Source organism: Mizuhopecten yessoensis, unplaced genomic scaffold (assembly GCF_002113885.1).
Source record: "Mizuhopecten yessoensis strain PY_sf001 unplaced genomic scaffold, ASM211388v2 scaffold11065_2, whole genome shotgun sequence".
NCBI lineage: Eukaryota > Metazoa > Mollusca > Bivalvia > Pectinida > Pectinidae > Mizuhopecten > Mizuhopecten yessoensis.
Genome location: NW_018408862.1, coordinates 185,861 through 212,233, shown reverse-complemented (window position 1 = coordinate 212,233; position 26,373 = coordinate 185,861). Strand labels below are relative to the sequence as shown.

Sequence of the window (26,373 nt, the reverse complement as noted above, 5' to 3'; positions counted from 1 at the left end):
TTTGGTCAAAAATAGTGAGATTTTTTCTCTGAATTCGTGAGAAATTTGGAGACATTTAAAACATAAATTATATAGCATATTTCATAGTATTGAATCATTTGTGCTAATATTGTTATTTATTCTCCGAAACTGCATTTTTTAGCTCTGCCTTAATAGAACGATCAAAGTTCGTTCGTTTATTGTGGAATATTTCTGCGCCACCTGAACCGTTTCAACCGGGATACGAGAATGTAGCTCATGAATATAAAGGGAACACAATTCTCATATAGAGAACATCATAACATTTACTAACATCATTTTTCTTTCATTAACAGCAAATGATCAACTTAAATGATTTTTTTTAAAATATTATATATGAAAGGAAATTGTAATATTATCAAAAAACAAAATGTTACAATGAAAGAAAATATGACATTAGGTTAACTAAAATGTTATCCTTTTTTTCCAGGTAATATGGAGTAAGAAATGATCAGTTTCTGTACAATGAGATGCTGTATGGCACATGTACATGGTAAATTAATTATATAATAATACACAATGGAACCTTGTTAGTCTGGATACTTTAGATTTCTATAATATTATCTTTAATAATTGATTCTCCAGATTAATTCATTTGAAAAACAAAGAAAACATTCAATAATGCATGTAATTTTGCATATTGATTAATGAACATTTTTGGTTTCAAAACATTTGGTACATGAATCAGTTCCTGGAAAAAACTGTCCAGAGAACACTGTTTAAAAGCATATTTTTGTGATAATCGGAGTCTAGATGATCAACGGTCCACTGTACTCACCCGTATAAATTTCCGTGTCTAACTAACTGACTACAGAGAATATAGGAATCAAGGGAAACAATTTATTTAGTATTAACACAACCAAATCAATTACCAACAGAATACATAAATATAACAAAAAGGGGGATAACTAAAGCTTCATTTCTACTACCAACACTCCACTCCACAATATCACAAGCTCTTCACTTGACTTTGGAAACAAGGCACTTTGATGTCCTTTTAAGCATTCACATGGACATTGAATATTCACTGCATTGTTGTAATATGTATGTCTGTGAATTAAAATGAACATAAATTTGGGGTGTGAGTTAACACACCTTCAAAATTGAATTATAAACTTAGACACATGATTTTGATTAATGATATATAATATTCATATAAAATTTGTCTGTTTATGCATTATATTTAATTTAATGATAATATATATAACGCTTTAAAATTTTGGCCATGTGTATTCTATTGTAGTACGTGAAAGGATATGGTCTGGTGACCCAGTTTCCTTCAAACATTCATCCTAATTAATTGCCCAGTATCTAAACAAAGATTGCTCACTTATTTATCTTAACACACAATATGATTAACAAATTATCAGTTTTAAACAATTCCCTACAACTATAGATTAGAGCTATCAAGATTTTCCATTCATTCAGCACAATCTTACCAATTGTTTAGCGCTACAGGTCCGAGAAAACGTCACTCTTATCAACAACATTGTTAAACACAAGCACATTAATCACAATGTCACATTTCACATTTGAACCCCATAATTCTGAAAACACCGAAACAAACACACAGCATCTGTCATGATAATTTTTGTCATAAGTAAATACAAATGAATGCTTATTGAAATACTTCAAATATCTGTCAAATCAGAAAACATGTTTCAGAAAAATGCCTCTCCGAAAAAGATCAAAGTCTATTGACTGCTGTGTGTCAGCAGTATGTAAGTAGTAGTTGACAGTAAATGCAAATGAATAACTGGATTAAAACTAGATTATGGTCTGGAACTATACCCACACTGTGGCTACCTTCATGTCTTATCATCCAATATGTTAAGGGGAAAATATTTGTGTAAAAATTTTCACATTTTGATTTGCTCCAATTCCTCGTAATTTAGTTTAGGAGTTGGCAATGCTATGGTAGTTTATCCTGTCAATGATGTTTGTGTAGGCATTTTTCACTCAAATACAATGTATTAACTCATTCACCACTGAAATTTCATAATGAACTATTCCAACCTTTGAATTGGAAGAGTGCAAATGTGTCTTCAGGGGTGAATGTAATAAAACAAATGTGTAAAAGTGAAAAATTCCCAAACCACAAAAATTTGTATACAGAAAGTGCATGTGAAAATCCTCATTTGACAAACTCTTTGGTACCTGTAAAACAAGAGGTAATGTGTTTTGGTCTATCATGATGGTTTCTTACTATACGTAGACATTTTCACAGCCATTCATTTTTATAGCTATTGACTCTCACAGGTTTGAATATGAAACTATTGTTATGCATAGCTGTTGTTACATGTACAGCCAAACCTGTAGGAAGAGACCATCACTTCATGCAGGGTTTTTTCCACAATGAATTCACTACAAAATAATTATTTCAAGCGGTCTTTTAACACAGATGGCCCCTCATGAGGCTGGTGTCTTACTGTAGAAGGGTCCACTTGTATAAAACATCTCAACTCTTGAGATTTCCTCAAGTCTAAGATTTCCCATAGACTTGCTTGAGATTTTCCTTAACTTTGAGATGTTTTATACAAGTGGGCCCAGGTCTCTTAAATACAGGTTTATTTCACAATGGAATCACAACAATGGGCAACGTTAAAATTGGTCTCATAACACAGGTACCATAGTATCTTGGTAACTTAATGGTGGTGGTCCAATAAACAGGTTTGATGGTATAAAGACAGTCGGTTTAACCACTTTCTCATGAAGGAGATTTTCCCGTACTGTAGATGAATATGTTGCACCAGATTTTGAGACTCTCTTCCCCATTGACTTTTATAATGGACAAAATGTTTTGTAACTAATGTGTTTTTTTGGGGATTTAGATGATGAATAAGGCCATGGACAAGAATGTGAAAGTTCAGTGCAAATAAATAAAGAAGTTCCTCTGGAGAGGAGATCAAGGATCCAAAATTAACATCAATTCTGAAACGAGTTCTGGGGAATCCCCAGACATAAGGAAGTAAAATAATTCACTAAATATGGCTTAACAATTTAAACTAGACTAACAAAACCCAATTGAATAAGAATAAACAAATATAAAACACATTTCAAGGTTCAACTTTTGTGACCATTTTACAACTCCTAGATATACTCTCAAAGAAAGTAAATCACATATCAAATACTTTTATCACAAGTGATACATTAAAAGGTACAAACTGCTGCTGGAAAAGTTTTTATCACAACTGCAGGGTATGCTTGTTAAGTATTACTTTGTATAGACAAGTGACATCAATCCAGCGACCACATCTCTGCATTGTCTCATTGCACATGCTTAGTCAGTACTTTCGGAAACAGACTGCCATTTTTCCAATTACATTTCCCACATGGAATGACTTTCTTTTATATTAAGAGTTCTAGCCTACAGACACGTTTAGAAAATTCTACTACCCACCCTGTCATATATAATTTTCATGGCAAATATTGGTAGGCCTGAGTGTCAGGCTAGGAGATATTGTACATTAATCTAGAAACTTTACATTTTAACTTGGAAAGATGAGGGCTGAATTAATATGGCTTGGCTGTCTACCAACCTTTTCCCTTAACATATGATAGCAATGCACTGAAACTAGATAATGATAATGTTTCTATAGGACTACTCTCAACATTATAGGTGAGTGTTGATGTTATTTTCCTCTACGCTACCATTGGCCCCTTTAGGTAGTAGATGACTGGATTCCTCCTCTTCGTTGTCATCGTCCTCATCTTTGATTTTATTCTCTGCTAGTTGAACAGCTTGTGAATGTTCCTCAGCATCTGACACAACCAACAGAGGCTGAGACTCAAACATGGCTTCAGACTCGAGAGCACTTGGACTACAGATGCCACTTTCTTCCTCTACAACTGTATCATCTTCAGCATTTTCTTCAACTGATGCATCAATATGGTTCAGCTGAACTTCTTCCTTTTTCTCCTCATCGGAATCATCTGCAAAACTTATCTTACTAGTATCAAACACACTATCATCCAGTTGTAAATTGCTGCCGAGTTTATCCTCTTTGGACTTTCTTTCGTCGTCATGTACAGAGGCGAGACCAGGAATGATGGAAGAGATTTCAGCATGGTAACAGTCCCGTGCCACTTCCAGAAGGTGATCTGCTTCAGTCTTGCCTGTCTGTTGAACCATCCGGTAGAAATTGCCTTCTTCATTTTGTAAAAGTAGATATGGTTGGTCGAACTCCACAATATTGCCTTCATCAAGCACCTAATAACAAACAGTAAAACATTTATTTTACATTTCCTCTATCTGGGTATAGAAAGGACTGGAAATATTGGAGTTAAAGATACATGCCACCTTATTACTGTGACACAAATTCTTTCCAGAAGAGTTTTACACTAGGAATACTGTAAAATACCTTTTGTTACCGGTAACCTTTTTCGAACTGGGATTTATTAATTCATGATATACATATTGCAAAGTACAACGTAATATATCCAGTTATTATTAGATATTATTTAAGCATTGAACTGCTTTCAGTTGGCATTCATAGGCAATATGAATGCCAACTGGACAAAGGTAACTTCAATGAAGCCCGCTAGCACATGTTGGATTTGCCTTTGTAAAGTTGGAATTCATACTGCCTATGAATGCCAACTGAAGGCAGTTCAATACTTATATTTACCATTATTGGAATCTGTTCATCTCATAGAAAATTCAATTACACTTATCATTTAATATTTAATTCAAATAGTGTATGTAACGTGTATGCTTTTTCAATGAATAGAACAGCCATCACCAAGGGAGAGTCAGTGGTATCCAACTTTACAATTATGACGTCAACAAGCGGTCTATGGCATTCATAGCCTATAGGAATGCCAACTGAATTTGGTAGGGTTATATAGTGGCAATGCCATACGATGGTTAATATTGATAAATGAAATTTCAAGGGAGATCACTCTAACACACGTCACACATATATAATGTGCTGGGTCTAGCCTATCACCTTAACTGCTAAATGAGAATACAATAGGCCAGTGCATGCATTGCTCACTGACATTTTACTTCATCTCTGATATCAGTTACAAACATAAACAATTTAATTCTATTTCTGTATACAATGTTCTTCTTTAATGTGACCCAAGGGTTTTGTTTGACACAATATGGTGTTGGCAGTACTGTAACAGTTTGACAACATACTTTGAGCTAATTCTGTACTATGAACATGCATATTCCTGTTATGAGTACAGAAAATCACCGATCAAATCTTACCTAAAGGGACTGACTACCTTTGGCTACACAAGACATACAGGTTAAATAGTGTAAGACTTTTTCTTGTTGTTACTTATAGCTCCGTACAGAAGATCTTACCAGAACACGGTCAGAGTCCATGATGGTGTTGAGACGATGAGCGATTGTGAGGACGGTACACTGACGGAACTTGTCCCGGATTGTTTTCTGAATGAGCTCATCAGTCCTGTAACATAAATTGATCGTCAAAAAGTTACATTTATAATCTATTAATGGCATGATAACTTAACTGCAAAACCTAAGTCACATAAGTTTTTACAACTGATTTAGTTCAAGTCTGCGATTAGCTAATCAAGCAACAACCTAGAGCTAGTTAGCAAAGATGCGAGTTGGACCTTTGGCTTCTCTATACATACCTCGGGTCTATATCCTCATGTATCACAATGAAAGGATTCTCCCAGAGGACGGGTCAGTCATACTACACATTTATACATACCTCGGGTCTACATTAGCTGTAGCCTCGTCTATCATCAGGACACGATTCTTTCGGAGGATGGGTCAGACATACTACACATTTATACATACCTTGGGTCTACATTAGCTGTAGCCTCGTCTATCATCAGGACACGATTCTTCCGGAGGATGGGTCAGACATACTACACATTTATACATACCTTGGGTCTACATTAGCTGTAGCCTCGTCTATCATCAGGACACGATTCTTCCGGAGGATGGCACGTGCCAGACAAATGAGCTGACGCTGCCCAACACTGAAGTTGATGCCTCCCTCCGACACTTCTGCCTCGAGTCCTCCGGGAAGGTCCTCCACAGCCACCTTCATCTGTACCTCCTCCAGAGCGTTCCAAAGGTGATTGTCATCATGGTTACAAAACGGGTCAAGGTTTTTTCGTAGTGGGCCGGTGAATAGAACAGGATCCTGTTAACAGAAGTAATATATTCTATGTTTACCTAAGAGTCTATCATAATTTTAAGTAAGAGCAGGTATTTGGAATATGGATATTTTGTCCAAAGGTAAAGAATTTTGATCAGGTTTGGTTTCATTTTGTTTAACGTCCTTCTAATAGCTAAGGTCATTTAAGGATGTTCCTCTATGTGTGTAGTGTATGAATTATTCAGAACAGACCTCAAATTTAAAGATCCATGCAAAACCTTCACATCAACACTGATTTTCCTAAGGTGTTTTCAGTTGCTGACAGCAAGATTGTCAATGTCAAGTCAGTCAAATAACGTTTTGACAGGCTTTTAATTGTGATATCATATTATAATGCTGTCACCTGATTATAGTAAAGGTCACCAGCTGCACCCGTGTGGGAAACATATCCAACAGGAGCATTGACGTCTCTCTAAAGATATGTGGGAGGAGGGGGGAGACGATGTTACAATTGATTTTTTTGTTTCTGCAAGAAGTTTTTGGGGTTTGGTGATGGACAAGAATTATTCTTATACTAAAAGGAATGTAAAAATCCACGAGGATACAAGATTTTTTAGCTTAGGCTGATGAGAATCAAGGGTGAACTAGCCTCTGGGCTAGTGCCTTGTTTATTTACTTTTTTAATAGTAGTATAGACTGAAGTTGTCTTTTCTGAAGGAAAAGAGACCACCATTTCTGAATATGATTTAGATCATGTTGTTGACTTGATCTATTATGGTAACTGTTGGGCTAGTAGAATCTTAACTTGGGCTAGTAGATGACAGGTAGTGCTTATCATGGGCTACTATCTGGGGAAAAAATACTTAACATAAAACAGGAAGATTCCTGATCATAAAACTGTTATAGCAATATCAGAGAATCCTGGTCATACCTGAGGTATGATGGAGATTTGTTTGCGCAGATCGTGGAGTCCAATCTCCTGGATGTTGACTCCGTCAAGCAGTACATTCCCACCATGTTCTGTGAGACGAAACATCATGGCTATTAAGGAGCTCTTTCCCGCACCTGTCCTTCCCACAATGCCAACCTGTAAACAACATTTCAAAATAGTCAGGTGACTTAACCCTTCAAAGCATGCCTTTTTGTCCTCTATGAACAACTTGAATTTCATCACCATACTTAAGTGTTCATTAATCACGGAGAAACATGTAAATATTGTACACCGGGAAATTTTCGCCTTTTTCGCAGTACTGAGTATTGAGGGTGAATTTATCACGAAGGTCAAAATAGGTACACAACATACTATACATAGTAATAACATGTGAAGGGTGAAAATAACACCAGGCGAAAATGGACTCTACTAGTGGAGGGCGAAAATAACACCAGGCGAAAATGGACTCTACTAGTGGAGGCGAAAATAACACCAGGCGAAAATGGACTCTACTACTGGAGGGCGAAAATAACACCAGGCGAAAATGGACTCTACTACTGGAGGGCGAAAATAACACCAGGCGAAAATGGACTCTACTACTGGAGGGCGAAAATAACACCAGGCGAAAATGGACTCTACTACTGGAGGGCGAAAATAACACCAGGCGAAAATGGACTCTACTACTGGAGGGCGAAAATAACACCAGGCGAAAATGGACTCTACTACTGGAGGGCGAAAATAACACCAGGCGAAAATGGACTCTACTACTGGAGGGCGAAAATAACACCAGGCGAAAATGGACTCTACTACTGGAGGGCGAAAATAACACCAGGCGAAAATGGACTCTACTACTGGAGGGCAAAAATAACACCAGGCGAAAATGGACTCTACTACTGGAGGGCGAAAATAACACCAGGCGAAAATGGACTCTACTAGTGGACGGAGAAAATAACACCAGGCGAAAATGGACTCTTCTAGTGGAGGGAGAAAAATTTGACTGAGGGAAAGGTACGTTCCTGGTATACGGTACCATTACAAAATTTTGTTTCTACCAGATCAGGAACATTGGATGTATCAAGCAGTACATCATTACAGATACATGTCAGACTTCTCTGTATTTACTTGTTACCATTCATTTTGACTATGGACTAAGGACGCAGCTCTTTGGTATATCGGACACCTTAGCTACCGTCAGTGTACCCTAAACAGGACAGTAACCAAAACGGGACACTAATGGAAAAACCTGAGAAATTACCTGAGCCATACAATTTAAAGATGTATTTTCATGTATGTAATTTTCACTTGATGATACTTTTATGTGATGAATTAATAAGTATATCAGCTTTATTGGCTGTTTATTATGGTTACAACAACAGTTTCAGGTTAAAACTAATTACAAAACCATAACACTCTTTTCAGCTGCGTATTTATTTTTAAACTAATGCTAGTTTGGAGAAGAACCTTCTTTAACTCTAAAATATTTGACCTACCTATAACTTTCTGTTCATATTGATAAATTATCCCCCAATATTAGTCATAATATCCGAGTGTCTCTTTCAGGGTACAGTTAGACTTGTTTAAGAGCTTTATAGCATTGGTTACCTGTACAGTATAGGTTGCAGTATAAAATTTTGACGTATACATACAAGGCACTGCTAAATTAGAAAGTTCAGTATGATCAACCATGATCACTGATGATGGTGGGCTGAATTATGTGACTATACAGTTACCAATGATTTATTTTGGGTTCTGATTGGGTGTTGTCATCAGTCTCACCTTTTCGCGTCCCTTGATATAGAACGAGAGATGTTTGAGAACAAGAGGTCCAGTTTTGGAGTACTTTAGGGTTACGTTGGTTCCCTTGATTTCTCCGTTCGGTGGCCACTCTGGTGGAGGTTTGTGGCCCTTCTTTGATTCTAGATCGCCCTCTGTCTCCAGCCGTGAGTAGTCGAGAACACGTTCCACAGAGATCATCTGCATTAGATAAAGTAAAGTTACTACCTCTGTTTTGATGCCAACTATACAAAGTATCCTCATAAAGATTTCTTTTCCAAGCTGTATAATTTCCTTCAACCTGGTTCTGCTGAATTTCAGCACTTTAATGATTATAATATAATCATATATTTTTCCAATATCATAACAGGCTAGATATACCAAAAATTAACGAAAATTCTCCAGATTATTGTCAGTACCAGGTCCAAAAACGCTAGCTAAAGTAGCTACAACAAACCAAAAATTAAGCCAAACAACTTGGTATTGGTTCTTTTTTTCACAAGATTTTAAAATTCAATTTTTGGACAAGGATTTACTGTTTATTGGGAATTTTTCGCTTATTGGGAATTTTTTGCTGCAGTTTATTTTTTGCCTTTTTCACCATTTGCAATGAAGGCAAATTTATCATAAGAGCAATTAACATTAGTTAAAAACACTATAAACATGGCAATCAAATGTGAAGGGCGAAAGCAAAACTTGGCAAATACAAATTTTACAGGTGTACAGCATAAGTTAGGCTAGGTGAAAGTTTCCTGGTACATGTATACAGTATCCTCTTGTGATGGCCAATCATTGCCTCAAATTAGAGTGAGATTGGACAAACAGCCTTGGCACTAACATACCTACGATAATGAAATCTGGGTGGACAGGCAAACACAGTACTACATTCCCCTTACAACTCCAATGTGATGGGAAAATGGGAACACATGAAGAAGATTTCTACACTTGATGCTGTCAAAATGTTTTTAAATGCAAATTAAACAAGGAATTTAAATTAAAAAAGTAAAGAAAAAAATAACCTTACACAACACACTTGGGAAAGTTTTTGGACAAGATTTTGGACATGCTAAAAATACACACCTGATTTTCCACCTCTGCACTCTGTCGAACTGCCCACTGGAACATACCCATCAAGGTCATGGCATAGGTCAAGGACAGGCCAACCTTCCCAGCATCCATGTCTGGTAAAAATTGAAAAAAAATCAGGATAGGGCATCAAAGCTGCAGTGTTAGTGCTAGTCTTCAAAAAGATGTGTTCCAAACAGGTTTACAAAAACATGAATGTGTCTAAGACATTAATGCTCCCCGGGCCCACTACCATACAAATTGGTGTCAATGCTCCCCCGGGCCCACTCCCATACAATTTGGTGTCAATGGTCCCCGGGCCCACTCCCATACAAATTGGTGTCAATGGTCCCCCGGGCCCACTCCCATACAAACTGGTGTCAATGGTCCCCGGGCCCACTCGCATAAAATTTGGTGTCAATGGTCCCCGGCCCAACACCCATACAAATTGGTGTCAATGGTCCCCCGGGCCCACTCCCATACAAATTGGTGTTAATGGTCCCCCGGGCCCACTCCCATACAAACTGGTGTCAATGGTCCCCGGGCCCACTCGCATACAATTTGGTGTCAATGCTCCCCAGGTCCACTACCATACAAATTGGTGTCAATGGTCCCCGGGCCAACTACCATACAAATTGGTGTCAATGCTCCTCGGGCCCACTCCCATACAAATTGGTGTCAATGCTCCCCGGGCCCACTACCATACAAATTGGTGTCAATGGTCCCAGGGCCCACTCCCATACAAATTGGTGTCAATGGTCCCCGGGCCCACTCCCATACAATTTGGTGTCAATGGTCCCCGGGCCCACTCCCATACAAACTGGTGTCAATGGTCCCCCGGGCCCACTCCCATACAAACTGGTGTCAATGGTCCCCAGGCCCACTCGCATACAATTTGGTGTCAATGGTCCCCGGGCCAACTCCCATACAAATTGGTGTCAATGGTCCCCGGGCCCACTCCCATACAATTTGGTGTCAATGCTCCCCGGGCCCACTCCCATACAAATTGGTGTCAATGGTCCCCTGGGCCCACTCCCATACAAACTGGTGTCAATTGATCTAAAAATATTATTATTTATAATAATCCCCAAAAAATATCTGCAATCTAACACTGAATCAGGACAGTAGGGGGTGGAATTAAGTAACACTTATAAGTGCACTCATAAAGTGATGAGGACATAAACAGTCAGGTTTCACAAAATATAACTTGCAATCTCCAATTAATATGCACATATGATTCTACTCCAAAAGTGGTCAAGTGTGAACTTCGACCTTCATGGTAACCACCACCAAAATCAAAGCAGGAGTAAATATTGACAGTACCACACTATGGTGTAAAAACAATCTTTAATTAGGAGTCCATGAGATATCTAGTACACAAGCTCTTTCCTTTTTTTTTAAGTTGTCAAATTTGTTATGAAGGTCACGAGATATCTTGTATATCTTTCTTCAACAGTTGCATGGATGAACAACAAATCAAATTTATACACTGTTTTTTTTCTACCTAAATTTTACAACAGCCTGTTCCTACACGACTGGGAAAGTAAAACTGTTTTTTGCTAGACGAAGAAGCCTGAATCCAGCTGTTAACCCTTTCACCATTGTAGACCATAATGGACTCATCCATATCAATGCAAAGAAAAGTCTACTAAAGTTACATATGGGTGAAAGGGTTAAACAAGGCAAACACAAAATCCCTGAATATAATCCTAACTCCTGAATATTTTGCTTCAATTATGGAGATGGTATCAGTGCAAATATCAATGATGGTAACCTTCAACACTGAATTCAGACTGCGAGAGTGGACATCCTAACTACCTTTTGACATTAGGACAGATAACAGTGCCACCACAGTGACAAACATGGCACAGATCCAGTCTAGTCTGACGGCGAGCCAGCGACTCGTGGACAGGAACATGAACCAGGCTTCAGAATGTAGGTCCTGGTGATTATCAAACTCCTCCATGAACTTGTCCTGAATGGAGAATGCACGGATCGAGTGGAGACCTTGTAGGGAGGCACTGAGGTGGGAAAACACGGGACTTCGCGCTGTTTCAAGTAAACAAAGAGAAACCATTGTCAGAAAATAGTATTGAGTATATGTAAGAGTAGAGTAATCATGTATTGTATGGGATTTTTGTTCGGTACAGTGTTTGTTTACAGTATCAACAGTGTAACATGAAACGTTTTGGGGTACTTTGTTTAACCCTTTCACCACTGTAGACCATTAATGGACTCATCCAGATCAAAGCATGGTAGAGTCTACTAAAGTGGCATAGTGTTGAAAGAGTTAACAGTTTTACTTTTACAACCTACTGTATACCAGAAAACTTTCACCCTGTCAAATTTTTGCCCTTTGCCGAAAAATCACATATTTGCCCAGCATTTATTTTGCCCTTCACATGTCTTACTGTATGTTGTACGGTGCGTACTAATATTCGCTGTCGTGATAAATTGGCTCTTATTTGCCCTTATTGGGAAGGGCGAACAAAGTGAAAGTTGAAATGCAGGTTAAAGTTCCCAGTATACTGCAGTTCATTGATACACATTATTGTTGTCTACTAGAACTTAAACTTAAGACTGTCAAATTATTCTTCCATTTTACAGTTTAACCTTAGTAGCCAGGTAAATGACATCAAAAACAATTAAATTAATGCTGATCTCAGCACCAAACATCAGCACAAGCTGTGATTAATAAGACTTCTCACCTAACCCAACTAGGAAACCATTACATAATACATTCTGATATCTTACTTGTGCCCTCCAGCCTCTTGATATGGCGGGACGTCTTGATGTGGTAGGTGCGCGTGACATAAAAGACGATACACAGCGGTACGAGGGGGATAAATACCCAGGGGTTCACGACGCACACCACCAGTATGATCCCCAGGATTAACAGGAAACACTGCAAAATACACAGCACCATATCTAAAGTCTAATCAATAGACACTGATGTCTAGGATGGTATTTTTGTCCATGTGTTACAAACAGAATAGGAATTTACAGAGTTAAGTAAGCTCTTATTTGAAATACATGGACAAACGACAAATGCTGTGACTACATCATTAATCATTTTTCTTTACTTTAATTATGAAAACAAAGCCCCAGAGGACCTGTATTGCTCACCTCAATATCTATAAGCAAACAACAATATTCTCATAAAAAGTAGTCTGGCAGATGAACACTTTATGGTACCGCCACTAAGCCCACCAAGGGCCAGCCAGCCCTCCAATTACACAATTTTGAATCCCAACTGCCTGAGAAGGTTCCCGACCAATTATGGATGAAATAGATCTCTTAGTTCCAAAGAACAAGTTGATTATAGCAATATGGCCAAATTACCCCCTTTAAGGCCCCACCCCCTCAGCCTTTTGGGGGTCAGCCCCTGCATTTGTAAAATTTTGAATTTCCAACAACCTAATAATTCTTCTAACCAATTAAGGTTGATATCCATCGCTTCATTCCAGTGAAGGAGATACTTAATGCAAAATGGCAAAATTACCCCGAGTTTAAAATCGACACAACCTAGGGATGGTTGTGCAGGGTTAATTGTCCTATCAACAGCTAAGTTCATTTAACCTAGGGATGCTTTCAAATAAATATGTGTGATATCTATTGCCTAGTCCCAGAGAATAGCCCTTTTTGGCCCCCCCCCCCCCCCCCCCCCCCCCCCCCCCCCCTCCCTCCCTCTGACATGTTTCAGCCAATCAAAGACTATATGTTAATATTTTTACCAGAAGCTGCGACTCACGCATTTTGAAATGACGTTGCCAAAAAGAATGTAATAACTTACCTGAACAAAATCAAAGAAGGTAATTGGTAGCATGTCGTCCATGTGGCCCGTGTCTTTAGAAAACCTGTTCAGGATACGTCCTGTAAAAACAAACATGATGATGTAAACAATTAACTGAATAGACTATTAATCCTTTAAAATGTCACCCCAAACTAAAACACAAGTATCTTAAATCCTGCTGGCTGTTTTCAATCTATTTCCCCCCCCCCCCCCCCCCCCCCCCTGTCAGCTTTAAGAAAATAAAGCAACAAAAAGTCTTTTTTTTTTGATAAGTTAGAGTAATAGAATCCATCCCTGATGAGAGGTATGGATAAGGTAGGGATGAAATATTGAGCAGGAGACCCGAGGCAAAGCCTGGGTTTGATTTACCTTATCCATACCTCTCATCAGGGATGGATTCTATTTCTTGCTTATTACCTAAAACCCATAGAAACAGCTGTTCTTCTAGTAAAGTTGTAAATTGTCCGCACATTTCTCATTAGCATAGGAAGTCCAGAAGGCAATTGTAAATGATGCCAATGACCCTGACTGACCCCAAAACGACATAAAATGACGTCACGAACAACAGCGTGACCCCGAAAGGTCACTATAATTCCCCCGCCAGTCTGTGCATGTAAGCAATTTAGACCCGTTGGTCGAATAGAATTTTCCAGCACCTCCAGAAATGCGGATATCTCGGTCTAGTATGCAAGAATTACATCTCTTGTTGCAGTATTCATCCTTCATTTTGATCCAATGCATTTATAATTCCTGTACAGCAACATTGATAAATATAGGATAGGGTGTAAAGATCCGAAAATGATCACTGAAGTTATTGTTTATTGTTTTTGTTTCCAAATCACCATATTTCTTTGAAATGAATCACTAGAAGTAATTCCTGAAAATTGCAGTACCTGTAATTGCTTCTCTCCAAAATGTTTGTAAATTTGTTGGCTAAAGCAAAATTGTTAGTAACTATAGGAAAGGTCTCAAGACAAAAATGACCCCTTGGCCTTTTGGTTGACCTATGAATAGCAACAGTGACTTTGGCATCGACCTTTGTACCATAAAACATGAACTAATCCAAGGTGTTGTCATACTTGACCTTTGTATAAACGCTAAGGAAATCTATCAGAAGAAATGAAATTAGTAGATTCGTGACAATGAATTGCAACATGAAGGACTGACATATGCATGGTTANATGCCCCCCCCCCCCCCCCCCCCCTAAATGTCACTAAATGGCTGCGGCATAAAAAGTGTCCATGAAAATGATATTGATAGTAAACGAAAGAAGAATACACTCACCAACTGGATTGGTATCAAAGAAGGCAATAGGCACACGTAGGAGTCTGTTAAACATGCCATTGTGGAGATTCATGGAAGCATCTACAGCGACCTTGAAGAACATGAGGGCTCGTAGGATACCGAAGAGGAAGACAGCCACAATGATCCCGGTGAATATGTAGATGTTCTGATGCGTATCCACGTAAGGAATGGTGATGTTGGTAATGTTGTGTCCCAGGTCACGCAGGGCCTGATCCTGCTGTATCATGTAATGTCGATGCTCCTCCTGGTTTGACCTTTCAATGTCAAATTCAAAACGAAAAACATTTATGATAAAAAATGCACTAATCAGAAAATGTCCTTATTTTCATCAGAAAAATCTCGCTTATAATAGAATAAATTACCATATGGAAACAATATTTACGATAAATAGTCTGCTGTATATTGATATTTGCTTTTTACTGAAGTTACAGAATATGCCTGCCATGTCTCTAGGTTTGGATGGACCGTACACTACCGAATCTTCACTCTCATTACTTCTGAAATCAGCTTTATTCCATTCGACTTGATTTTTGTTCAAATTAAAAATTAGCTCAAAGTATGGAACAACTTGAGCTATAACATTTTACACTTGTATTATGTCAAATACAGGTAACTGTAAACTCATTTTAGAAATTTGGCCATATTGTTTTTCCCAGTGCAAAAAATTGAAAGATCGGCAAGTATATGCTTTAGCAGAACTGTTAATGTTACGGTACAAGGTTATAAGTTATATATTTGCACGATTTATACGATATTTTTTGTACCAGCTGACAACAAATTTGATTTTGAAACTTCAGACACAAGAGAAAGTATCACGGAATGTTTGATATTATAAAGTATGTATCTGGATATTCAGCAATTATTATACTGACATTTTACATATAATTGTTGGATACAAGTTCTCACCATATAGAAAGCCACCAGTCACTCATGACATAGGAAACCTGTGCCAGCAGATTCAGCAGAACTAAGATGGTGAAAGAGAAAACCCCAGAGCCAGCCTTGAAGTATTCAAAGTAAACCTTCCATCCAATAGTTCCCCCCTTTCTCTCCTCCTCCTCGGGGAGCTGGACAGGCTCCGGCTACAATCAAATATTTACGTTTATTTAAAATCCTCAAACCTCTACATATGTAAAAAACATATATGCCATACAGAAAAGTGATGTGATTTAAGTTTAACCCTTTCACCCCTATGTAACTTTAGTAGGCTCTACCATGCATCGATCTGGATGAGTCCATTATGGTCTACAGTGGTGAAAGGGTTAATACCTTCTACCAAAGAAGGGGTGTGGGATGTGGACATTCTGTCCAAGGGTTGTAGAATTCATGTCAAAACCAAGGCTTCATGAGTTATAATCACAAAGCAGAGTTCAATTCAGGTTTTTCTGAATTTTGGTATTCTCCATTCTATATAAAACATAAAACAACCTTTCTGGCTTAGAGTCCCATGTCAAGTTGTATAGCTTTTATTGTTCATTGTGTTTCCATAGGTTTTGCTGTCCATATACTGGAGAAAAATTTTGATGCTGTGTTTTTATTGTATTTATTATTCTTGGATGGCAACATTGGTAAAATGCACTGTAATTAGCGCAATGTAAAATCTCCGAGTCTGACTTCTGCCATATTCCGTTTTCTTTATTTTTTTTCATTATATTTTCAAACCTTCGAATTTTGAACAACTGTAATTCTGTAAAATGCATCGCAACATCTCATATTTATGAGAATGTTTCTTTTGAAAAGGACTAAAACAAATCTTTCATGACAGTCACAAAGGGTATAGTATAGCTTTACTTACTTGTACCATTTATTTTACAACAAATATTTCATACTAATTGACCATCTTCACCAGCCAAGTGTTAGCTTTGTATACTCCACTTACCCTTGGCGGGTATAGCTGTGTTAACCGAGCCTTCAAACTTTCATGCGGTGCCAATTGCTCGCATCCAATGAAATCGTGTCTTACATATAGCGCTGATGACGAAGGAAAACAGTAATGGTGACGCCCTGTACTGAAGCGCGTTGTCGTTTATGTCAGAGTGTATTGCCCCCAAAAAATAGGCGCATGATCTTTTGGGAAACTTCTGGAGTGTTAAATCAGTCAGTGGAAATCTTTGACTACGTGCCACATGTAAATGATGACCTGGGAAAATATGTGTGCTGCCTTTGGATTGTTTCCATATATCACTGTCATTTATACTCTGCCTCGACATACACATGCTTATGTCAACATGCCGATGGAGTGTGTATATGTAACGGTCATTCTGATTGGTTAAAAAGTTATTGGGAGAAGAACGATAACTCTGTATATCCGCTAGGTGGCAGTGGAGGGAATTATGAAAACACGGCTATATCCGCCAAGGGTAAAGTGGAGTGTATGTGGAGTGTATATGAAGCGAACACTTGGCTAGCGAAGATGACTTATTGACATACATGTATTCTTCACTTTAAATTGAACACATCTGCTAACTATTTAGGATGTGGTTTTGACAGGTTTTACTTTACATACCTGGAACTCTGTGCCAATAGAAGTGAGAGAGAATGTTGAGCCAATGTCACTGGGACCAGGCGAGCGGGAGGAAATATGCGAGTCAAGACGCTGTAGTATGTGTTGTTCCTCTTCATTATCTTCCTCATCATCCTTTTCTGTCTTAAGCAGCGAGGAAAAATCCACCCCTGAAGATGCCATCTCTTCGAACGTCCCCTGGCCTACACACTCCCCCTGGGAACATAGTCAGTCGTTAAGTATCTTGAGTCAAACATGAGGTATTAATATTAGGTATTGAGGCAAGCAGGGCTTCAATTGAACAGTATACTGGTTCTGGTACACCAGAAACACCTGTCTGTAGGAATACCAACTTCTGGGACTCAATTGTTAAATTCCTGCATAGGTTTATAATGACAAGTTAAAGCAAATGTTTCATCAAATATATATATATATAAAAAAAAAAAATGAAATTCAAAACTAAAACTTCATGTATAAGGATTTAAAAATCATAATACAAAGAAAACGAACAGCCAAATGTATGTATACTTTTTAACAAGGTTAGCTTGAGGATCTATGTATTCCCAGCCAGGCCTGTAGCAGGGTAGACTCAAAGTTAGTTACTTATAACAGATATCCCTTTGAGAGACTTACATCCTTCAGTATGATGAGCTCATCAGCCTCGGCTAGGAACTGTAGCTGATGTGTGACTAGGATAACGGGCTTGGACTTCAACACCCCCTGTATTACACTGAAATGATAAACAGTTGATTAAAAATTATCAGTATGTATGCATATACCCTAAAATCTTGATAACAGCTGCGGATTATTTTCATTTTTAGTAATGCGGCGTTCACACAGTGCCGATTATGGCTCCCATTTAAGATCAGACAGCGCTACGACACGAAAAGCGAAAAAGTCAGATTACTATCCTCCATGATCTGGAATGTCCTATCATTGGCTGAATGCAGTCGTATACGTTCGTTACAGAGTCCCACGGATCGGGAATGGTCCGGAGAGGTTGGCCAAGCACTCCTGACAGTTAGGTGCGACCCGTAACATTCGGGAAACTCAGCCGATTTTGTCTAGTCAGATTACAATCACGACTATGTTGTGACAGAATCTGCTGTATCGGATCAAAATCGTAACAGTATCCTGTGTTGTCTGGATGGTGTCTTGACGGTGTCGTGTGGATCGGGACACTGTCCTGATGAATGGGCAAGATTTGGAGAAATTTTTCATTGCCGTTTCTAGCCGATTAAGTCCAGATTGCGTCCAGATTTTGCCGAATGCGTCGGTTCACTGTCCGGTCACTGTCTGATCTCTGTCGGATCTCGTTCGTGAGTTTCTTCATGCGGAAGATACAAATTGTATTAGATTCGGATTGAGAACGGGAGAATCGGGACAAATTCAGCTGGAAACCACTGAATCAAGACGCTTCCTGAACAATATCTGATTGTTGTCGTGATTAAATAAATGTTTTCACAAAGGACTATGTATGGTTTGGGCCTTTTTTGGCCCCCAAATCCATCAAAATTAAAAATCTGCAACAGAACTTTCAAACGGATGTTTCTTTAATTTTGAATACTTTCCCATTACTATTATGTAAACATTTATTTGTGTTTTCAATTTTGGCTGCCAAGGTAACCAGGTCATATTTGCATAAATTATTGAAATTTTAAAATTCAGTCAATTTTGACAGGTTTTCACCTAGTTTTTCTCTTAGCTACCATAGAGCGCACTCTTGAACAAACTTTATATTTCTCCTAAAGATGTATTACTGGTGCCTTCACATTATCCTTTGATATTAAGTTTGTTCAAGCATGTGCTCTATAGTTTCTAGGAGAAAAACTATGCAAAATATCACAATATTCACTGAATATTCAAATTTTTGTAATTTATGCAAATTTGAACTTGTTACCATGGCAACAATAATTAGAAATATAAATAAATATTTTCATAATAGTATTTGGGAAGTATTCGAAATTAAAGAAACAGTCATTTCAAAGTTCATTGAAAGGTTTTGATTTTTGATGCATTTGGGGGCCAAAACAGGCCCAAACCATACATAGTCCTTTGTGAATTTCCCGCCATGAATCACAGGATCTTGATTAGACTTTTGACAAATTTTAATCGGGAGTGGTCCTTTCAAGGACAGCAGTAAAAATCCTGAATGTGTGACTGTACATGTGGCTTAAGGAAAACCATGCTTGTTTTCAAAGCCGACTTATTTTCAAGGAAATCTTATTTTCGAATCATTTAGACAGCAAGTCCTCCAATTTTTGCATGGAAATATATTGTTGTCAATATATTGTTCTCATTTGTCAAAGGAAAGCATAATATAGTATTTTCACCCCTCGGAAAGCATAATATAGTATTTTCACCCCTCGGAAAGCATAATATAGTATTCTCACCCCTCGGAAAGCATAATATAGTATTTTCACCCCTCGAAAAGCATTGTTGACCTCGGCTTCGCCTCGGTCAACAATGCTTCCTTGGGGTGAAAATATGCAATATCGCCCTCTCATGAATGTGATATTTATATACTGTTGCCTTCACAAGCTTAAATAAGTGTATACTAAGGAAGTATTTCAGACTTTTACATTCACAAGCTCAATATAAGTGTATACTAAGGAAATATTTCAGACTTCTACATTCACAAGCTCAATATAAGTGTATACTAAGGAAATATTTCAAACTTTTACCTTCACAAGCCTTCACAAGCTTAATATAAGTGAATATTCAAATAATAGCTAAAGGATATCCACTTTTGTCTCTATTGGGTATGAAGTATGGAATGAGGAATGGGTGACTTCAGGTTAAAAATAACTTACTTTTCGAACAGATGGCGACTAACAGCAGCATCTACAGCACTGAGGGGGTCATCTAACAGGTAGACATCTGCGTCCATGTACAGAGCACGTGCCAGGCTAACCCTCGCCCTCTGACCTCCACTCAGACTGACCCCTCGGTCACCAATCAGGGTACTGTCACCCTGGGGCATCATGTCCATGTCCTTGTTAAATAAAGTGAAGGTTGAAGCAAAGTAAATTAAATGTTAAAACAGAGTAAAGAGAAAATTCAAAAAGTTAGGATAGAGTAGTGTAAAGGTGTTTTGAATGAAGTTAACTAAGAAATAGATAAGGGTTAAAATAAGTAACAAGAGGCCCATGGGCCTAAACGGTCACCTGAGTCTACAGTATTTATTTTTGTTGTTGAAATATGTACCAATTTGAGTAAAAAATAGTATAATGTTAACTTAACTTTGTCAGGACCATGAGCTGATCATTCCTAGACCAATTTTAAGTGAGATCGGCCTATTAGAACTTAGTAGCAAAATAGCGGCCATGGCAGCCAAATTGTATTTCTGATTGACCCGAAAAATAACAACACTTTGTCAGGACCATGATTCGATCATTCCTACAAAGTTTCAGTTCAATCGGCCAAGTAGATCTTTACTTTAAGTTTGAAATAGTTTTCCAAAATGGCAGCTGTGGTGGCCATATTGGATTTCTGATCGACCTGAAAAATAACAACACTTTGTCAGGACCATGAGTCAATCATTCCTACAAAGTTTCAGTTCAATCGGCCTAGCAGAACTTGACTTTAAGTTTGAAATATGTTTTCAAAATGGTGGCCGTGGCGGCCATATTGGATTTATGATTGACCTGAAAAATAACAACACTTTGTCAGGACCATGAGTCGATCATTCCTACAAACTTTAAGTTCAATCGGTCCAGCAGAACTTGACTTTAAGTTTGAAATAGGTTTTCAAAATGGCGGCCGTGGTGGCCATATTGGATTTCTGATCGACCCAAAAAATAACAACACTTTGTCAGGACCATGAGGCGATCATTCCTACCAACTTTCAGTTCAATCGGCCCAGCAGAACTTGACTTTAAGTTTGAAATGTAAAATGTTAACGGACGACGGACGACGACGGACGAAAACGGATAGCAATAGGTCACTTGAGCTAAAGCTCAGGTGACCTAAAAATCAATGAAATAAAGTGAAGTGAAATTAAGTTAGACTGAAAGAGTATAAATTATTTTAAATGAAAGAGTCAAAGTAAATGTTGAACTAAAATCGTTTTAATTAAGTTATGTGGAAAAATCAATAGATTTCAATATTTCAATTTATATCTACCATGGTCTATCTAATTACTTTAAATTGTACAAGCAAACCAGTATTAAGAGACTTTAATTTTTGGAAAGTCCAAACAACGGTCTCTTATCACAGGTGGTCGGTTGATACATATATTAATGGTCACATGATCAGGTTTGACAGTTTAACTGTACTCCCAGTACTCATTACCTACCTTGTGAAGAGCACAAGCCTTCAGCACTCTGTTGTACTTTTTGTTGTCAAATACACCCCCAAACACGATATTCTGTCGCAGACTTGCTGAAAATACCCAGGCCTGCTGGGATACATAGGCAATGCGACCTTTGACCGTCACCTTGCCCTCTGACAGTGGAATTTCCTTGAGAACGCTCATGAGTAATGAAGACTGGAATTACAAGAACAAAATATTATATTCTGTAAGGTATTTTCATGAAAAGATATAAAAAAAAGAAGCTTGTACTTGGCATACCTAAACGAACTTCGTGTTAAATTTGACATTATTTCCATATCAAATTCAAGGTACAATTTTTCTTTATTTTTTTCTTTCTTCAGTTTTTAAAGTTCCATTTCTACTCACATGAAGGAGTGTTTCAGTCTTACCTTGCCAGCACCCACTGGGCCTATCACTGCCAGCAGTTTGCCATGTCCGACCTCCACAGATATGTTCTTCAACGTCGGCTGCTCAATTTTCTACAGGAAAGAAATTAAATATGTTGTATGACAAAATCTGGTCTATTCTTAGTCTCTACCCAAAACCAACATGGCCGTGACTACGCTGTGTGTAATCAGAGGTTGCAAAAGGGGTTTCAATGTTATTCTAATTAATACCCTCGCAAAGTTCTGTCATTGATCTGTTCTGTGGTATCAATAAAATGGCTGACATTGATGATTACAAAACATTTTCAACCGTTTTTGCAATGATATTTTGATACCTGAAGTAGCTTTGCGCAAGGAAGTCAGTGAACTTAAACGAAATTTAGCCATAATAAAAGACGAATATCATACTTTTCCATTGGTGCATAGAATATGATTGACCAACGCATAATTTTCTGCCACAGTTAATTTTTGCCTTTTTCACCCTCTGTAATGAGGGCCAACTCATCATTTACAAGTCAATATTAACATACAGCATACCATATACAGGAAGTAAATGTGAATGGTTACTGCATGGTGAAGGGCAATAATTGTACAAAAGTTTCCAGGCATACAATTTGACATAGGTATACGGGACTTTATCCGTTACCTTCCCACACTTTTCTGTCCATACATTTATTTTTCTATAAATATGAATGAGTTAAGAAGGGAGGGGGTGCTTAATAGGAAAAGTATGGAATATTTACATAAACATGTCTCCTTGTCTTCAGGAAATCTTACCTCATCCCAGTTGGCTGTGATGTTGTCAATTTTGACCATACAATCTCGGATCTGTGGACGGATACCCGTAATGGGCCTCTCCACTTTCAGTTCATCAAGAAGTAGGAATTTCTGTAGGTGAATGAAAGACTCTTAATAATAGCACAGACAAAAAATACTGAATGCATCAGCTACAACAAATAAGAAAATTAAAATATTTATGCTGATTTGGATAAAATTTAAAGATTATAATTATGTACTTCTTTGAAATTATCAAATTAAAACAATTTCAATCAGCTTTATGTAATGAAATATCAATAACTTATTAAAAATCAAACAATTAATTTCAACCCATTTTATATTAATATTTAAAATGACAAATACATTTTAAAAGATTGATGAACTTATCAAAGATCAGAATGAATTTACAATTTTTGATATAAATACATAGAATCAGTAAATCAGTAATGGGAATATAAGTCGGTACTAAATTCACGGTTTACACACCTCATAACATAAAGTTATGTACTACATTCTACATCTCCAAAGCATGTAAAACTCTCCATATCTCCCTAAAGATCTAAACTACAACTCTCCATATCTCCCTAAAGATCTAAACAACAACTCTCCATATCTCCCTAAAGGTCTAAACTACAACTCCCCATATCTCCCTAAAGGTCTAAACTACAACTTTCCATATCTCCCTGAAGGTCTAAACATATCTCCCTGAAGGTCTAAACAACAACTCTCCATATCTCCCTGAAGGTCTAAACAACATCTCCAAACCATGTAAAACTCTCCATATCCCCCTAAAGGTCTAAACTACAACTTTCCATATCCCCTTGAAGGTCTAAACATAGCTCCCTAAAGGTCTAAACATATCCCTCCAAAGCTCTAAATAACTTTTCATATCTCCCTTAAGGTCTTAACTACAACTTTCCATATCCCCATAAAGGACTAAACTACATCTTTCCATATCCCCCTAAAGGTCTAAACAACAACTCTCCATATCTCCCTGAAGGTCTAAACAACAACTCTCCATATCTCCCTGATGGTCCAAACAACATCTCCAAACCATGTAAAACTCTCCATATCTCCCTAAAGGTCTAAACTACAACTTTCCATATCCCCTTGAAGGTCTAAACATATCTCCCTAAAGGTCTAAACATATCCCTCCAAAGCTCTAAATAACTTTTCATATCTCCCTTAAGGTCTTAACTACAACTTTCCATATCCCCCTTAAGGTCTAAACTACAACTTTCCATATCTCCCTAAAGGTCTAAACTACAAATTTCCATATCCCCCTAAAGGTCTAAACTACAACTTTCCATATCCCCCTAAAGGTCTAAACTACACCTTTCCATATCCCCCTAAAGGTCTAAACTACATCTCTCCATATCCCCCTAAAGGTCTAAACTACAACTTTCCATATCCCCCTAAAGGTCTAAACTACACCTTTCCATATCTCTCTAAAGATCAAAACTACAACTCTCCATATCTCCCTGAAGGTCTAAACTACATCTCTCCATATCTCCCTGAAGGTCTAAACAACATCTCCAAAGCATGTAAAACTCTCCATATCCTTCGTAAGGTCAAAACTACAACTTTCCATATCTCCCTAAAGGTTTAAACTACATCTCTCCATATCTTCCTTAAAGTAAATCTCCTTTTATTACCACTTATTACTTTTGTTTAAATAATTCATAAATTTGACGAAATGATCTTAGTAAACAATTTGTGTACGTACAATGAATTAAGTTTTCAAATTGAAGAAAAATCTGCCCATAACCCAAAATGTGCATCTCAATCCCCATGCCAAAATAAGTCAAAATCTCTTTGGCTTTTCTAAAGTTGTAGTCTTTGATAGAAATGCTGCCAACAAACAAATGACAGACCCCACACCACGACATTTACCTGACTCACTTGGCACTTTTTAAGCCAGGTGAGCAAAAAAAACACTCTTAAAGAAGGAAAGGTCCCAAGAAAAAGCCAAGAAAATTAAATTTGTATAAAATTTCAAAAAAATAAATAAAAAAATGAGCATTTGCTTAAAAATCCAATACAGACTGGTGTATTTGAAAATGTGTAATGTGGGAAAAGACATCTCCATGCTTCTAGAATTTCAGGATTTGTCCCGGACCACAAAAATAGTCACGGGACACAACAGTTCCTTCATTGATGGCATCTATATTAAATACTGATACACCGAGTGCTGGTCTTATACCAATGATATTTGACTTGTTAACTTTAAAACTTCAGACTAGAAATCCACAGTCCTTTATGTGACTTCAATTCGAGTTTGGTCTACCTCATGATCAGACAAGCAAACACATAATAAAAAATATCCAATTTTAACTTTGGCCTGGAGTAAAATTATGACACTCCACTTAACGATTAATGCACGACTTCAATTTAAGCTTCATCTCATAAAGACAAACTACATTCCTATATGTGACTTAAATTTCGGTTGTCTTTGTTAACCATAACTACTTTTCTATCCCATGAGAAAGATTTCACCATATATTGTCACCGGTCTGATAAAATCCCATATTTAAATTACATGAAAGAATTTTGAAGTGGTTCAAATTCCATTAAATACAAAAGATATAGGCCTGCATTTTACTCTTTATATTACATATCTTATAATATACATGTTCCTTAACTGATGTTTAAGTAACCAATAACCTAGATGATATCAAAGTAGCATTATTCAATATGGAGAATAGCTAGGCTTGTTGTATTCCATTGCATGTATATAAGAGGTGACCACTGTGGGGCCCCTGTAGAATTGGGGGGTTTTATCTGCGACTTTTACTTCAGGAACATTGTAAAACCAAAACTGATCTGATACCCAATCCCAACTCTGTAGACCTCCATCTTTTCTTACCCGATCCCAACTCTTGGGACCCCTATCTTTTTCCCCCCGATCCCAACTCTTGGGACCCCTATCTTTTTCCCCCCAATCACAACTCTTGGAACCCCCATCTTTTTATCTTTTTCCCCCCGATCACAACTCTTGGGACCCCTATCTCCTCCTCCTCCTCCTCCTCTCCTCTCCCCCCACCCCCCACCCCCCCGAAATATGAACTTATCAAAGACATTTTCATACCTGACCACCTGACCACCTGACCAATGTGTTAACTCTGATAAAAACCTATTTGGAAATGAAGTCTATAGTTTCATGATAATGAATTGCNGATCACAACTCTTGGGACCCCTATCTTTTTATCTTTTTCCCCCCGATCACAACTCTTGGGACCCCTATCTTTTTATCTTTTTCCCCCCGATCACAACTCTTGGGACCCCTATCTTTTTCCCCCCGATCAAAACTCTTGGGACCCCCATCTTTTTATCTTTTTCCCCCCTGATCACAACTCTTGGGACCCCTATCTTTCCCCCCCTGATCACAACTCTTGGGACCCCTATCTTTATCCCCCCGAT

General features: G+C 37.8%; 1 protein-coding gene across 5 annotated transcripts in view; it reads right to left on the bottom strand.

Annotated features, from left to right (window-relative positions):
- LOC110465236 (multidrug resistance-associated protein 4-like) overlaps window positions 1-26,373 on the bottom strand; it is a 131,730-nt gene continuing 105,357 nt past the window's right edge. For all 5 annotated transcript variants that reach the window (XM_021520936.1, XM_021520935.1, XM_021520932.1 and 2 more), the window contains exons 9-25: window positions 22,954-23,064; window positions 22,180-22,269; window positions 21,773-21,964; window positions 20,289-20,470; window positions 18,109-18,205; window positions 17,479-17,691; window positions 15,879-16,054; window positions 14,952-15,226; window positions 13,667-13,746; window positions 12,628-12,778; window positions 11,692-11,922; window positions 9,889-9,989; window positions 8,812-9,009; window positions 7,036-7,191; window positions 5,887-6,149; window positions 5,333-5,438; window positions 1-4,228 (exon numbers count right to left, since the gene is read on the bottom strand). In XM_021520936.1, the coding sequence (XP_021376611.1) occupies window positions 3,632-4,228; window positions 5,333-5,438; window positions 5,887-6,149; window positions 7,036-7,191; window positions 8,812-9,009; window positions 9,889-9,989; window positions 11,692-11,922; window positions 12,628-12,778; window positions 13,667-13,746; window positions 14,952-15,226; window positions 15,879-16,054; window positions 17,479-17,691; window positions 18,109-18,205; window positions 20,289-20,470; window positions 21,773-21,964; window positions 22,180-22,269; window positions 22,954-23,064 (3,219 nt within the window). In that variant the 3' untranslated portion in view covers window positions 1-3,631. The remainder of the gene's footprint in view (window positions 4,229-5,332; window positions 5,439-5,886; window positions 6,150-7,035; window positions 7,192-8,811; window positions 9,010-9,888; window positions 9,990-11,691; window positions 11,923-12,627; window positions 12,779-13,666; window positions 13,747-14,951; window positions 15,227-15,878; window positions 16,055-17,478; window positions 17,692-18,108; window positions 18,206-20,288; window positions 20,471-21,772; window positions 21,965-22,179; window positions 22,270-22,953; window positions 23,065-26,373) is intronic.